We start from the raw sequence: 13,671 nt of genomic DNA on the forward strand, positions 1-13,671 counted from the left end.
AAGAAGGCTTAAGAAAAACAAAATCTAGAGCATAACTGCGCAGTCATTTGTTTTATTCCTCTCCATGTATTGATGGTCTGAGTGCACATATTTAAAACGATTATTGTTGTTTTGATTGCAATGATTATTTGTGCTTATTCTGGTAACTTACAACAGAATCGAGTTATGAAAAAAATAAAACAGATCAAAACCAACTACATTAAAAATGCAAGGGATAATTTATGGATCATTAAAAACATAAGCAAACCTTTTAACTATCCAATAAATCAAAAATTGCTGAAGTATTTTAGATTTTATTAAAAAATCCAGGAAACTTATAAATCTCATTTTACGCTCCAATAGGACACACAAATTGGTTTAGTTTTCCCTTGCAGCTGATAAACAAGTAACCAAATCACTTTTCCAGCAGTTGATGGGCCATTGGCCCGACTGCCCGTCAGAAGACACGCAGTCCCTATGGAGTCCTCCTGCAGCGGGACAGGGGCGGCTGCCGAGGGCTGCCAGGGCCACAGCCTCCCGACCAAGCAGCGTGGCCCTCGGCAGACCGTACCTGGGGAACTCCCTCTACACACACACACACACACACACACACACAGACAGCACAGGTCCTGGCCACCCCTCGGTTATTTCACTCTAGTCATTTCTGAACTATTAATTAGCAAATAGCTGGGTGTCTTCGGCAATCTTTCAGTATTTGGCTGATACCATCCTGCTCCTGCAGATGATGGTCCTAATCTGGCAGTTCATGTTCAGGGCAAGACTCTCTCAAAGGGTGGCAGAATTTAGTCCAGAGCACTTACATAGGGAACAATGTCTGCATCCTGGTGCATCTCCACATACATGCCCTGGATCATGAGAGAGATCCCCAATCTTCGACATTACAGGTCTGACCTAAGACAGAGAAAAATCTAAGCTGATTTAGCTGAGCATCAGATCTTGCCTAAGCCCTCCAGCTTTTGCTAGACTATCTCTGTCAAGACCACGGTCCTATAGACTCTGGAGCTCCTCAGCACACTTTCAACACACGGGGCCACCTATTAAAGAAGTCACCCTGACCATCTGATGATGAGTGGAGGTAAATCCCACATGGAAGGTGAGCCTGTTGAACGACTGCCTGCCACTCAAGCCTGTGCCTGTGCTCAGTCCACCCCCTAGAGCTGTAGCAAGACATCGGGAAGGAGACAACACATTGCTCCTTGGAAAACATGCTGCTTCAGAACACCCTTCCCCCTGAGCTGAGTCCTGCACCAGCTGTCTCAATCTCTCTACACAGCAGGTTTGGGCAAGGCTTGGAGGTCCTCTCCAGCCCTCCCCAAGGCTGTGGCCAACTACCAAACCACAAATTCACTCTGTGGCCCAAGCAGCCCTCTCAACCCTGAGTCTTCAGCCCTCCATAGAGATCTGCAAGTGGATTTGGGGCATGGCAGGGTGAGAACTTCTGTCCTTGACAATCCTGACCCAAGAATCAAGCATTTGGTTGTCTGCAGCAGCAAAGGCAATCAGTATCAGCAAGACCCCTCCTTAGTGGGACCTTCTGAGATGTGCCCCCAGGCAGTGGTCAGGGAGGGCACCAGCCTTTGCCCTGGCCTGGCATCCCACATGCAGCACTGAGGTAGCTTATGTTGCCATAACTGCAAAAGCAGGAGACTGTCATATGGCAATGAACCCGTGTATATAATCAGCTCAGCTTATGGTCACGGTCAGAACTCAGCACTTTCACCACTAAAAATCCAAGCTGCTTCTGCTTCGGGGTGAAATGTGCTCTTTCTTGCAGCATCACTACTTGTGGATTGGTGCAACCAAACGCTGTGCTTCCCAGACTCCCCAAAATGACAAGGTCTGGACTAGGGGAGCCCATAAGGGCTCCTGCAATAAACAATATAGATAAGTCTTGTTGTAGCCACATCATTCCATTCTTTGCATCTCTTCCTTGAACTCCTGCCTGTTGTCATTTCAAACATAAAGTACATAACTTCATTTTAAAGATCCTTCATCACCAGTCCTGTCCTCCTATCTCTAATCGCATCCAGCAGTGAACATACTGGCTTCCCCAGCTCTTCTGTTAAATTACAGAAAACACTTTTCCATGCCATCCTTTGTGCTCTGAAGTCATCCCCAGCTCACATTGACAGAATTCCCTCCAAATACTTCTTTTGCCAGGGTGCTGACAATAACCACGATAATCATTAGGTGGCTGGTATGCAGAAATGCCCACCTATCCCACTGCTTAGGGACGTGTCCTTGCTTCCTTACGTTCTTTCACCGGCCTCCCTTTATCCAAACACAGCCCATTTTCCCAAAAGCAAGTATTTCTCCCAAAGTTACAGCTTCACTGGGGGTGGGGGTATCCTTTCGTCCTGCATTTCTACAGCCTCTGTGACAGTGGGGCGCTGGTACCGCGCTCGGGTAGTTCATCATGACGGAAAAAGGAGCCCAAAGCAGGTGTGCGTCGAGGCTCAACCAACCACTTCTCTCACCAGGCCCTTCCAGCTGGCCCAGAGCTTTGTGCATGACCATCACACCTGGACTCTCCAGGTAACGCAGTGCAGGAGGGAGACCTCCCCTCCCAGGGAGGGAGGCTCTTTGCAGAGGGCAGGTGAGGTGCCGAGCGAGAGGCACCCCCAGGAGACGCTCTGGAGAGGGCCCCGCGGCCTGAGTGGGCCCCTCTGAAGGGGCACGGTCCCTCTGGAGCCGGGCTGGCGGGCGGGGGCGGCAGGAACGGCACCTCGCTGCCGGTGCGATGTCGGGTTTGAGGGCTGCGAGGCGGGGCGGGCCAACAGGCGGCCTCCGGAGCGGGCCGGTGCCGGCTGCAGGGGGAGCCCCCCCCGCCCGGAAGCGCGGGCCAGCCGGCCGCCTGCGCCTCGGTGCGCCTCGGTACGCCGCCGCTGCGCTCCGGCCGCCCCCCGCGCTCTGCCACCACGGTTCCGGCGGAGAAGGCTCACGACGGCGGGAGTAACGGCGGGGCGGCAGGAAGTGAGGGGCCGCTGGGCTCCGCTCGCCGTGTTATGCGAGTGCGCTCCCGGCCCCGGGGTCGACGAGAGGCGGGCGACAGCGGCAGGAGTGCGGGCGGGGCGGTGTCGCCCCGGAGAGAGCGGCGGGGGGCGCCGGCGGGGGGCGGCGGCCGCAGGCTGGCGATGGAGGAAGGTGAGGGGGGCGGCGGCGCGTGTGTCACCCTAATCCCCCTCCGCCGCCGGTGGGGCTGTGGGCCGCCCAGTCCCGCGCCCGGCCGGGCCGTGTGAGGGGGCGCGGCGGGGCCGCCGCCGCCTCGGGCTGGGGGGCGGGGAGGGAGGTCGGTGTGGCCCCGGGGAGCCCCCGCCGGGCCGGGGCCGGGGCCGCTCCCCCTGGCGCAGGTCGGCGGTGGGGCTGCGGCTGGGGCTCTCCGTTTTGCGCCAGGTGCGGGCCGGGGCGGTAACGCACGTACGACAGTGAAAGGCCCGCCCGCAGGACGCGGAGTCGGCCCCCCAGCGGCGCGGGTCCCGCCGCTGCAGCGGCTGGTGGCGGTGTCGAGCCGGGCCGGAGTGATCCCGCCTCGGGGGACCCTCGGGTCTCGCTGACGAGGCCTCCTCTTGCCCGCTCAGGGCAGCCGGCCGGTTGCAGCGCCGAGCGGGAGGAGGCCGGCTGGGTGAGAGCCCACAGACTTTCCGGGTTTCTCCGCCCTCGCCCGGCATTGCCTCTGTGCAGAGCCTCCGGGGGCTCCGTGGGTGCCCGCGCGTGTGTGCTTTTTCTGTGGCATCCCTTCCGTTTCCCCGTTTGTACGTTTTAGTCTGTTCTCCTCTCTCGTTTCACTTTTAGCGCCCCCCCCCCCCCCCCCCCCCCCCAATCGTTTGATCTGCAGGTGTCTTTTTTGCTAGCACCCTTTGTGGGAACTTAGGAGAGGGCATTTAGTTTTTTGGGGGGAATCAGCAGAAACATGACTGTAAGTAGGCATCTGGAGAAATGCAAGAGCAAAACAAGCTTCTGCAATACCATCTCATGGCATATTCCAGCTTCCCAGCTGTTCTCAGCTGGGGTACTTTCCGAGCTGGACATGGTTTCTGTGTATTTAGTAGTCTTTGGTTGTTCGTCTTCCACAAATATTCCATCTTCTCTTGAATTTGTCTAAACTCTTTGTTTACAGAACATTCTTTAGGTAGGAGTGGTCTACATGAAGGTGATGTGCAATGAACTGGTTCCTTTTAGCGTGACTCACTGGGTTTGTTTGATAACTTCTTGTTCTGGTATTAGAAAGGAAAGTGAATCACTACTCTGTATTCATCCTGTTTGTGCACTTCGCTAGCTTGTAGACCTCTGGCATGTTTCTGTTGGTCATCCTCTTTTCCAGACTGAGGCATCCTCAGCTTGCTCCCTTGTTCCTTGTATGGGAGCCGTTGCACACCTTTGATCATCCTCATGGGCCTTCTCTGAACGTTTCCCACCTCTGCCTTATCCTTCTTTAGATGAGAGGGCAAGAATTGCAGACAGGGCTTGATTTGCAGGTGAAAAATGGATTAGTATAGTGGCACACTGAAGCAATGAGTTAATGCTTTTCTGCAATAGATACACAAAAATAAGTGGAGTGCATGTTGTCTGAACAAGAGTTGAAAAAAAAATGTGCTAGGAATTTACAGGGAACTAGAAAGCAACCTCAGATGAAAAATTGAATGCTGGATAGAGAGATACAAGAGGCTGTGTCATCAGGTCAAAATCCTAGATTATTTTTGGTTGTTACCTCGTCTGAATTTCGTTTCACCCCATTTAAAGGATTCGTAGAAGTGTAAACAGCATTTTTCTTGTTTGAGGCAGCTGCAAATGAAACAGAAGTAGCATACTTGGATCTTTCTTTTTTTTCTTGCTCTGAGGGGGGAATCTGTTGAGCAGTCTTCAAAACCAAGGTGAAGATCATTTGCTGACTGAGATGTAGTAGTTTCACGATGAGAATTTTAAATTGTTAATTGTTCGTTCTTTGGGAGTTTTCTATACTGCTGCTAACTCTAGACTTTCTAAGTGTGTTACACTACTAATATGGCTCACTTATCTGCCAGAAGAGTGAAAGAAATGCCTTTTCCTCCAGTATTCTCACTGCTGTTGCTTTGGTCGTAACTAAAATGACAAAGGCAGGCAGTTGTCTTTCCAAGCACATAGCTGCCCATTCTGGTGATCTAGGCTTTTTTTACCCCCATTTTACTTTGTGTGGTACAAGCGATTTTTGATTGCAGTGCACTTGGTGTTTGCATTGCTGATTCACTTCTTGTACATGACGCGAAGAGATACTGGTGTATATTTCCTTTTGGATTGACATAATGATAACTGTGAAACTGAACACCCCAAACTTTCTTTTGTTTAGTATCTTTCCAGTTCCTGTCTTGTTTAAGAAGACATTTTCTCTTCAGTCCATGAAAAATGTTGTCATTGAGATCTTGGTTTGCTCAGGATAATTTATAAATTGCTTTGAAAATCCTGTTAAAACACAAATGCAGGTGTCCTGATACAGGCAGTCACGGCTTTAACAGTTTATTTATATGACTATCTCTAGTTTCTAACTTTTAAATTTGGCAGATTTAGACTTGAAATAATATACAACTAGAGTAATTAAAAGCTTTGTTGTGGACGTCAAAGAAGCTGTCAGTCTTGTGATGTGATCTACATGGCCTAGCAGACTAGGCTTTTTAATGACATGTTAGACTAAAAATTCATAAATATGCTTAGTTCCAGTAAATCTGGAAGCAGGAAAAAAGTGATATTATATTTACTTCATAAAAGCTTTCACCATATGAATAATAGGCAGCTCAACTTTAATGGACTAGCCCATTCAACAGTGCTTGGTACACTGCTGTGGTATAGCAGTGTAAAGCCAGGATGAGAGTGGAATGGAATTGACACCCATTTCTACCAGTGTCTCTATCAACTTATCTAAAGTAGTGCTTCCCTTCATTTGTGTGATATGTTCATCATGGAATAAACCAGTTAGCATCCAGAGTATGGTCTGAAGAGAAAACTGTTGGATTTTCTGTGGAATAACATAGGAATTGGTTTCTGTATTGTTTTATTGTTATTTTAGTTAGGCATATGACATACTTTAATTGAGTCTTTTTGTCAAATATATCTGCTGTGGGATTGAATCAGTAGCAATAACTGGCTGTTACCTGCTGCTGTGTGGATTTCTCCGAGTGCAATTTTAGGTATCGTGTTGCAATAACTTAAAAAAAAAAATGTCTTCAGGGGCAGCAGACCTGCGACAGAGAAAGAAGCAAAACTGCACAGAATCTGACAAAATGGCTTCAGAGGAGAGAAACAAAGAAAACTCAAAGCTGGGAAGATCGCCAAAATGTAAGCTACAGACTTTTTTGCCAACTTCTGATTTTTTTTTTTTCATTATTCTTTTACGTTTTATGGGAAGATATTTGTAGCACAGTAATTTATAGCAGACTTATTTTGAATTAGGTTTTTGGATGTTTCAAGAAAATACAGACATGCAGATTAGAATTCTTTAATAATGACATTCTATGTATTGCAGAGTAAAAGGGTAGTCCTGGATTGTTTCAGGTTGGGGAGCAGAGGAAGGGGGAGAGGCAGAGGAGTTAAGAATCTTTTTGAGTACAAAAAAATATTTTAATTGTGCCTGGAATGATCTTTTCGTTGGCAAGCTGAAAGGCATGAAGTAATGGTACTGAAACATGAACAGACAAAAAAGTCCTTACAGCTTTTCAAGAAACAGGACTAAAAGCAGGGGTAACTTTAGGTAAGTGCTCAGCAAGCTACCAGAAAATTTCATGTTAAAAGTGCATACTAGCTAGAGGGAGCTACAGGTGAAGTAGATACCCCTTGAATGAATTTGGTAAAATTCAGACTTGTTCCTTCCTCGTGTATTTAAAAATAGAACGGAGAACAGAATGTCTCAGTACTGATGTTAGATGTGATATTGCCACTTCTTCCTGTTAATATCTATAAGAAGTTTGTGGCATTTTGGGTAAAATCTAGAGTTCGCTCCGTTTACTTGGAAGACACGTTTTGTTGGAATTCATTTGAAAATGAAGCTTACTAGAATGGAGAGAAACTTGCAGTGTAGCATGTGAGTATTTTGTCTGAGAGTCCTATGAAGAAACACTAACAACTGGTAAATAAAACTCTGCAGGGCAGGAGTAACAAACTAGTTCTCGGTGTATCTGTGCTGATGATGGTGTGATAATTCTGATGCCAGTAAGCTTACTTGCTGTTCAGAAATTACTTATATGTAGGGCATACTGTTTGTTCTTGAGTCCTCTGGACTATTTTAACTTTTTCACTGTCCATTTTCAGATATGTTAATACAGCGTTTTGCGAAACTTTTCTTTGGCTGTCTTGCGGCAGTCACTAGCGGAATGATGTATGCTGTGTACCTCTCAACGTATCATGAACGGAAATTCTGGTTTTCCAGCAGGCAGGTAAAGAAAAAGTTAAACTACTGAAACAAAAGCCAAATTGTGTCCTTGAAATCAAAGCTGATGCATGTCGGGTTGGAACTGCTTGCCTGCGGAATCCCGTGTCATTCTACTCAGGCCTCTGTCCAATATAGTCTCTTTTTTTTGTTTTATTTCTTTTTTTTTTTTTTAAGGTGTTTGTCCTACTGACAGTAATCTTGTGTTGTCATGCTTGTGTATGTTTTTCCATGCCATTCTTTATCATTGAAATACCTTTCTAAAAATTGGAGGAAAAAATTGAAGTATACTGGGATCGTACAGGCTAAACAACAGGAATGTATGGTCGTTGGTTTTGTTTTTTGTTTTGTGTTGTTTTGTTTTTTCTTTTAAGAACTGTATTATTTAGTGAAATATGGAAAGTTGAATGAAATTCAGATCTGTGAATATGAAAGGATGCTGTGGATCTTGTGCTGACTTACAATGTGGATTTGAGTTGCTCTGATTCTGAGCATGTTTGCTAAGTTATAGAGAGCATTATATACCTGACAGAGGTGCTGTGAAAATTAATGTTTTGTGGAATACTTTGAAGGTGTACAGTGGAGTCATAACCATATGCTGTATTATAAAACCAGTTTATCTGAAAATATATAGTCTTCTATGGGAAGCGATTACAGGAGGTGAATGTTTTTATTTTTTTTTTCCTAGGAACTTGAACGAGAAATTACATTTCAGGGTGACAGTGCCATTTATTACTCATTCTATAAAGAACTGCTAAAGGCTCCTTCCTTTGAAAGAGGTACAAAACCCGTTTGTTTTATTAACCTTGAACAGTCCTGTTCCTTTTGGAGACAATAAAAAACTCCTACAGGCAGGGGAGACTGATTTTATACTCTCATATAGGTGTATCAGTCAGACTAATTAAAAACTACATGGTGTCCTGACTTCTCAGTGCCTTTTAAAAAACAATATTTACCTATTCTGTATTCTACTGGATTGCCTTTAATCAGTACTCTGGAACAGCATTAATATTACTCTCATATTGCCCCATATGAAAGTTATCGTTAGGTTTGCCTGTGCTACATAGTGGATTTCCTGCCATGTAAGCATAATTGATGTTTAATTTGGGAACGGAGGATGGAATTTACTGTTTTCCATCCTCTGTCAGAAGATGGAACAGTTTCTGTGCTCTGTCCTGTCCCTGCCAGAGGTTTCTGCTCCTGTCAGCTGTGATGAATAGATGTTGATGAGCACTCAGTGATGGGGACAGAAACCCAAAGGAAGGAGGAACAAACTGGGTGGCAATGTTTTCTCCTTCCTTTGCGCTCTGGTTCTTTGTCCTGCTGTGGTTCTGGAGCTCACTGACCCCAGGTCCCTAAACCAGCAGAAAAGTAAAGCAATGAAAAGAAGATGGAACACTTTCATGCGAGTTTAGTGAGTTCAGAAGGGCACCTGGGCTAGCATGGGGAAATGGCAAGAACTCCAGGAGAGAAGAAGGAGTGAACAGCCCTATCTCACAGCAGTCAGCTGTTGAATTAGTTCAGTCCCCTCCCAAAATCTCCTCCGCAGCTAGTTAAAATTTGTAGGTATAGTTTTGTTGGTTGAACAGTTTCCCAGCTGATGTGTAGCACGTCAGCAATATATGATAGGTCTTTGGTACAGTCAGCTCCTCATTATCTCTGGGGAGGTTACCTGTGCTGTGAGTAGATGGATTACCTCATTCAGGCATACTGCCTCTGCAGACAGGTAGACTCGTGTGTCTACTAGGTGTTATGGGGCACCCAGTTTTCAAAGGCGTATCATAGCTGTGCCGAACCCAGTTGTAAGTCCTGCAAGACGCAGTTTGGCCTGTAGAGAACCAGCTGCAGACCACACAGCAAGATACGCTCAGAGCTGGAAACAGTTCTCTTGTTTGGCTGTTGCATTGTTGTTGGGGTTTTTGTTCCCCACCCCACCCCCCAATTTGGATTATTTTTCCTCTTCCTTCTATTGTCCTAAGTCATGACAAGTCTTTTCTTTAATTATAATGTCTCAGAATGATGTATCCTTCAAGTATGCCAGCTTCAATTTCATCTCAGTCCCATACAAAGGCGTATTGTGTTAAATGAGTGATTCTTAAAAGTCTTAAATGCAGAACTGAAAAGCGTGATGAGGCCATCACATCTGCCCTTTTTGTGGAGACAGGTTTAATACATCCTGCTCATCCCTGTTAGATCTTTGTGTTGCTTTTAAGAACCTCCTGTGAAGGTGATCTGTAGGTAGCTGGTTCCAGGGTTGCCTCAGTATGTTACTGAAAAGACGACACTTCAGCTGGTTAGTTTTGGGCCTTATATTTAAAGACTAGATCAAAAAATGGTAATGACTTTGTTGCTAAATTAGCAGGTTGGAGTGGCATCTGGCACAGAAATTTCTCCTTTTAAAATTAGGAGTGGTGAATCAGTCAGTAGCTTTAATTATCAGATCTGTTTCCCCCTACCTTTGAGTACACTTTCACTTCTTTTAAGAACAGAAATTGTAAGTGATTCCAAGAATAATACAGATTTTTTGTCTGTAGGTGTTTATGAGTTGACACACAACAATAAGACAGTGTCACTGAAGACGATAAATGCAGTCCAGCAAATGACTTTGTATCCAGAGTTGATTGCCAGTGTTTTATATCAAGCATCTGGTAGCGAAGTATGTGCGTTTCTCCTACTTTCTGTGCTTTCGTTATGGTTGTGTGTATGTGTGTGTGTATGGGACTTCCTGTGCTGTATACAATAAACACATGCAATTTTTGTTGAATGAATTGAGCTAAGCCTTCCACCAGGTCCAGGTTCTCCTCAATTCTGATCAGTTTCTGGCATAGGATTTTGGGAGTATATATGGACTAAACTTTTCTGTCTGTTCTTTATTTCTACAAACTGCTTGGAATGTGGAGAGCATCTGTGCTATCCATTAAAAACAGGAAAGTTAGGTCCTTCAGATTACAGAAGTCTGTTATAGTGATACCTGTCTCTACCTATTACCATATAGATAAAAGGGAAAAACACTTTTGTAGATAAACCTTTTGTCTCTTGCTGCTCTGCTCAGGCTTTGTTCTGCTTACGCTGCGTATTTGTGTCCTTTCTCATTTATCTTTCTTTTTTTATTATTTATTTTGGATCCGTTTTTTTGCCACATCTTTACTTCTCCAAGTTCCTCCCCTACATAACTTCTTCCAGTAGTCCTGTGAACTTTATGTCTCGCTGCAGTATAGATTTATTAAATCTGACACATACAATGTTCATGCTAAAGCAAATACAAAAATCATGGCACTAGCAAGCTGAGTCCTGAAGTGTGCTCTTAATCCACACTGCTTCGTTCTCCCTGAGCCCAAAATAAAAGCATGCTCAATACTTCTCTAGAATAGGGGCCGTCTCTTACCTGTTTGTAAAGCACCTAGCACACTGTTAGCAGTATGCAAATAGTAAATAGTAATAATTTCCAGCTTCAGCTCAGTTGCCGCTATGTCTCTTCGTTTTTATTTGTAATTTCAGGAAGTTATTGAGCCAGTGTATTTCTACATTGGTATAGTTTTTGGACTGCAGGGAATTTATGTGACTGCATTGTTTGTAACCAGTTGGGTTATGAGTGGGACTTGGCTGGCAGGAATGCTGACTGTAGCATGGTTCATTATTAACAGGTAAGAAAAACATCTTTATACAATCTAGTTTGTCAATAAGGCGTTTTAAAATATTAGAGCAGATTGAAGTGTTTTCTGTTAAACTTTGTGTTCTCATCGTGAGAGCAAGCTGTTATGCTGAATATAAAACATTTCCCAGAGATGCACTGATTCTCATGATGCTTTTATTAAGGGAAAGGCCTCCTGTTGTCCAAACCATCCATGCTGCCAGTTGACCTGACTCGGTGTATGTGTGTGAACACAGGAGTATTCTTACACAATTCCATTTTGCAAAAACATTCCTCAGAAGGTTCTGGTTTTGTGCTGGTGAAGAATGAAAACGAATTTCCAAAGTTGCTGTAAATCAGATTGCTCTCTGTGGCTAACTCTAAATACTGTGATGGTTGTTCTGTTGCTTGGAAGGAAGCGACCAAGTGCATTTTTCTTGTAAAGAGTCTGTTGGGTTTTTTTTAATCTGCTTTTTGTAGCAGTTTTTTGTGCAAAGTGGAATCTTATTAGATGATCTTGATCTCAAGATTATTTTTTTTATTTTAAAACATTTCACTTGCAAAAAAAAAAGTTCCTTCCCTTTATGAAACACCTCATTTGGACAATGAGAACTTGTGTTCAGGCTTCGCGTTTGTCACCAAGTAGCTCTGGGGCTTTCTGTGAACTTGATAGCACTTGAAAGGAAAGAGCTATGGAGGAGCAAAATGTTCAAGATGTACCTGTGAAGTGGAACTGTTGGGAAGCGTCTTTTAGGAGCATGAAGTCATCATGACCAAATCAGTGATTAGTAGCTAAAAATTACGTTAATCAAGGTGGTGTGAACAGTGGGAAGTAGGAAAAATGGTGAATAGATCTCTCTGTATTTTTTTTTTCAACAGCAAAGAAGAGTAAACAATGCTAAGAAATTGAAAGGTCTGATAGTTAAAAAAGCTCCAAATACACCTCTAAGAGGCTTCAGAGGTAAAAATGAAAGGCAATGCTTTCGAATATCTAAATGATAAAGGAGCTTGAGGCTCCTTTTTAAAAGCATAGTAGACACAAAGAAGACTGTGTACCTCTGAAATTGATGCCTTTGATCACATTTGAAAGTGTAACTTGTCCTTCTAAGTCACTTTAGCACTTTTTAAAACCTTCTACAGCTCTAATAGTGCAGATATTGTCAAGTCATTCCATGAGAAGACCCTGCTTGCTCCCCATCCGTCTTTAATCTCTTGTTTTGCTGGGCAGAATTTTCCCTGCAGACAGAGTATCTGCTGCTGCTGTGAGGGAGCACTACTTTGGATTCGAAGTATGTTGTGCTCGACAGCCTAAATCACTTATTTAAAGCATATTGTATGAAAACGAAAGGAACCTTTTCTCTCAGCGATGAGGAGATTTTCATCGCAATGTGAAAAGCTGCTGTTACAGCAGCAGTCCCCTGCCTTTGGACATAAGACCATTTAGCGCTGCTCATGGCCAAAGAAGGCTCCATTGTCACAGCGCAGGTTGGCAGAAGCAGTGCGTGATGCATCTTGCTCACACAGTGTTGCGGTAGGTCGGAAAAGGCTGGAGGCAGATGCTTTTTGGCTTCAGTCCTATAAATGTCACCTAATAAGAAGACGTGAATAAATGAGTAAAGATTGGACCCTCAATGCTGATATTAAATTTGTGACTTGTATCAGCAGCGAAATTATGTCAGTATTACTTTACACCTGATGCAGGAATAGTTTGCTTGCAAGGCGACACTGATAACTAGAAGTGACATTTAGGCTTTCCCTGATATTTTTGTTCTATAGATCTTTTAATAATTTTGTTTGTCTGTACTTTGTTCTAGGACAGATACCACAAGAATTGATTACTCCATACCATCAAGGGAAAATTGGGCTTTGCCATATTTTGCATGTCAAGTAGCAGCTCTCACAGGCTATTTAAAAAAAAACCTAAATTGTTCTGCTGAGGTAAAGCAAAATTAATTTCTTAATAAAGAGTTGTTGGTAGAACTGTGCTCTAGCGTAGTTACCTCTCTCACTATTGTCCTACTAGGCAGAAAACAGTAGATGTTTTGTTTGTTCTTTTCAAAACAGCCACTTGGATTTCACCTAGGCACGTGCAGTTTTTGCTGAGCAACTTGTGCCCTGCCTTGTTATGCCCCCGTGAGGGTTCAGAGAGAACAGTAGGGTAATGAGCTGTGTGCTGTCTTTTTAAAATAAACTGATGCAGAATTTTTCTCACTATGTAAATGATTTTGTTGCTCTTCCTGTCGCTCAGAGAAGATGGTGGTAACTTCCTTTCCCTGTCTCTCTGTCAAAGATGTTTCTTCTGATTGGCTTTAAATGTTTTTGAATATTTCAGGAATTGCTTTCTTCCATCTGAGAACATGTTAAATATGTCTGAAGTCAGTATTTTAATTATTTCCTAAAATAATAATTAATTTCCATAGTTTCTGTTTTAATGACCGCTCAGTTACTTAGTGACAGAAATGCATAGGTATGAAAATAATGCTTTTTTTGTTTTTCTTTTTTTTTTCTCTAGAAGTTTTGTTACCTTTTGGTGAGTGCTTCAACATATACCTTCATGATGATGTGGGAATACAGTCATTATCTCCTGTTTGTCCAGGCTGTTTCTCTTTTTCTGCTAGACAGCTTTGCCCTGGCACAGACAGAGAAG

The 13,671-nt window shown here is 44.0% G+C and overlaps 1 protein-coding gene across 1 annotated transcript in view; it reads left to right on the plus strand.

The window, feature by feature from the left end:
- The first annotated feature begins 3,005 nt into the window (after positions 1-3,005).
- The window catches only part of DPY19L4 (dpy-19 like 4), a 29,556-nt gene continuing 18,890 nt past the window's right edge, over positions 3,006-13,671 (plus strand). Inside the window, exons 1-8 of the mRNA XM_086465355.1 lie at positions 3,006-3,144; positions 6,199-6,306; positions 7,276-7,400; positions 8,082-8,172; positions 9,928-10,049; positions 10,892-11,037; positions 12,839-12,962; positions 13,537-13,671. Coding sequence (XP_086321481.1) covers positions 3,006-3,144; positions 6,199-6,306; positions 7,276-7,400; positions 8,082-8,172; positions 9,928-10,049; positions 10,892-11,037; positions 12,839-12,962; positions 13,537-13,671 — 990 coding nt within the window. The remainder of the gene's footprint in view (positions 3,145-6,198; positions 6,307-7,275; positions 7,401-8,081; positions 8,173-9,927; positions 10,050-10,891; positions 11,038-12,838; positions 12,963-13,536) is intronic.

The sequence above is a fragment of the Leptosomus discolor genome, chromosome 5 (genome assembly GCF_034619465.1).
Source record: "Leptosomus discolor isolate bLepDis1 chromosome 5, bLepDis1.hap2, whole genome shotgun sequence".
NCBI lineage: Eukaryota > Metazoa > Chordata > Aves > Leptosomiformes > Leptosomidae > Leptosomus > Leptosomus discolor.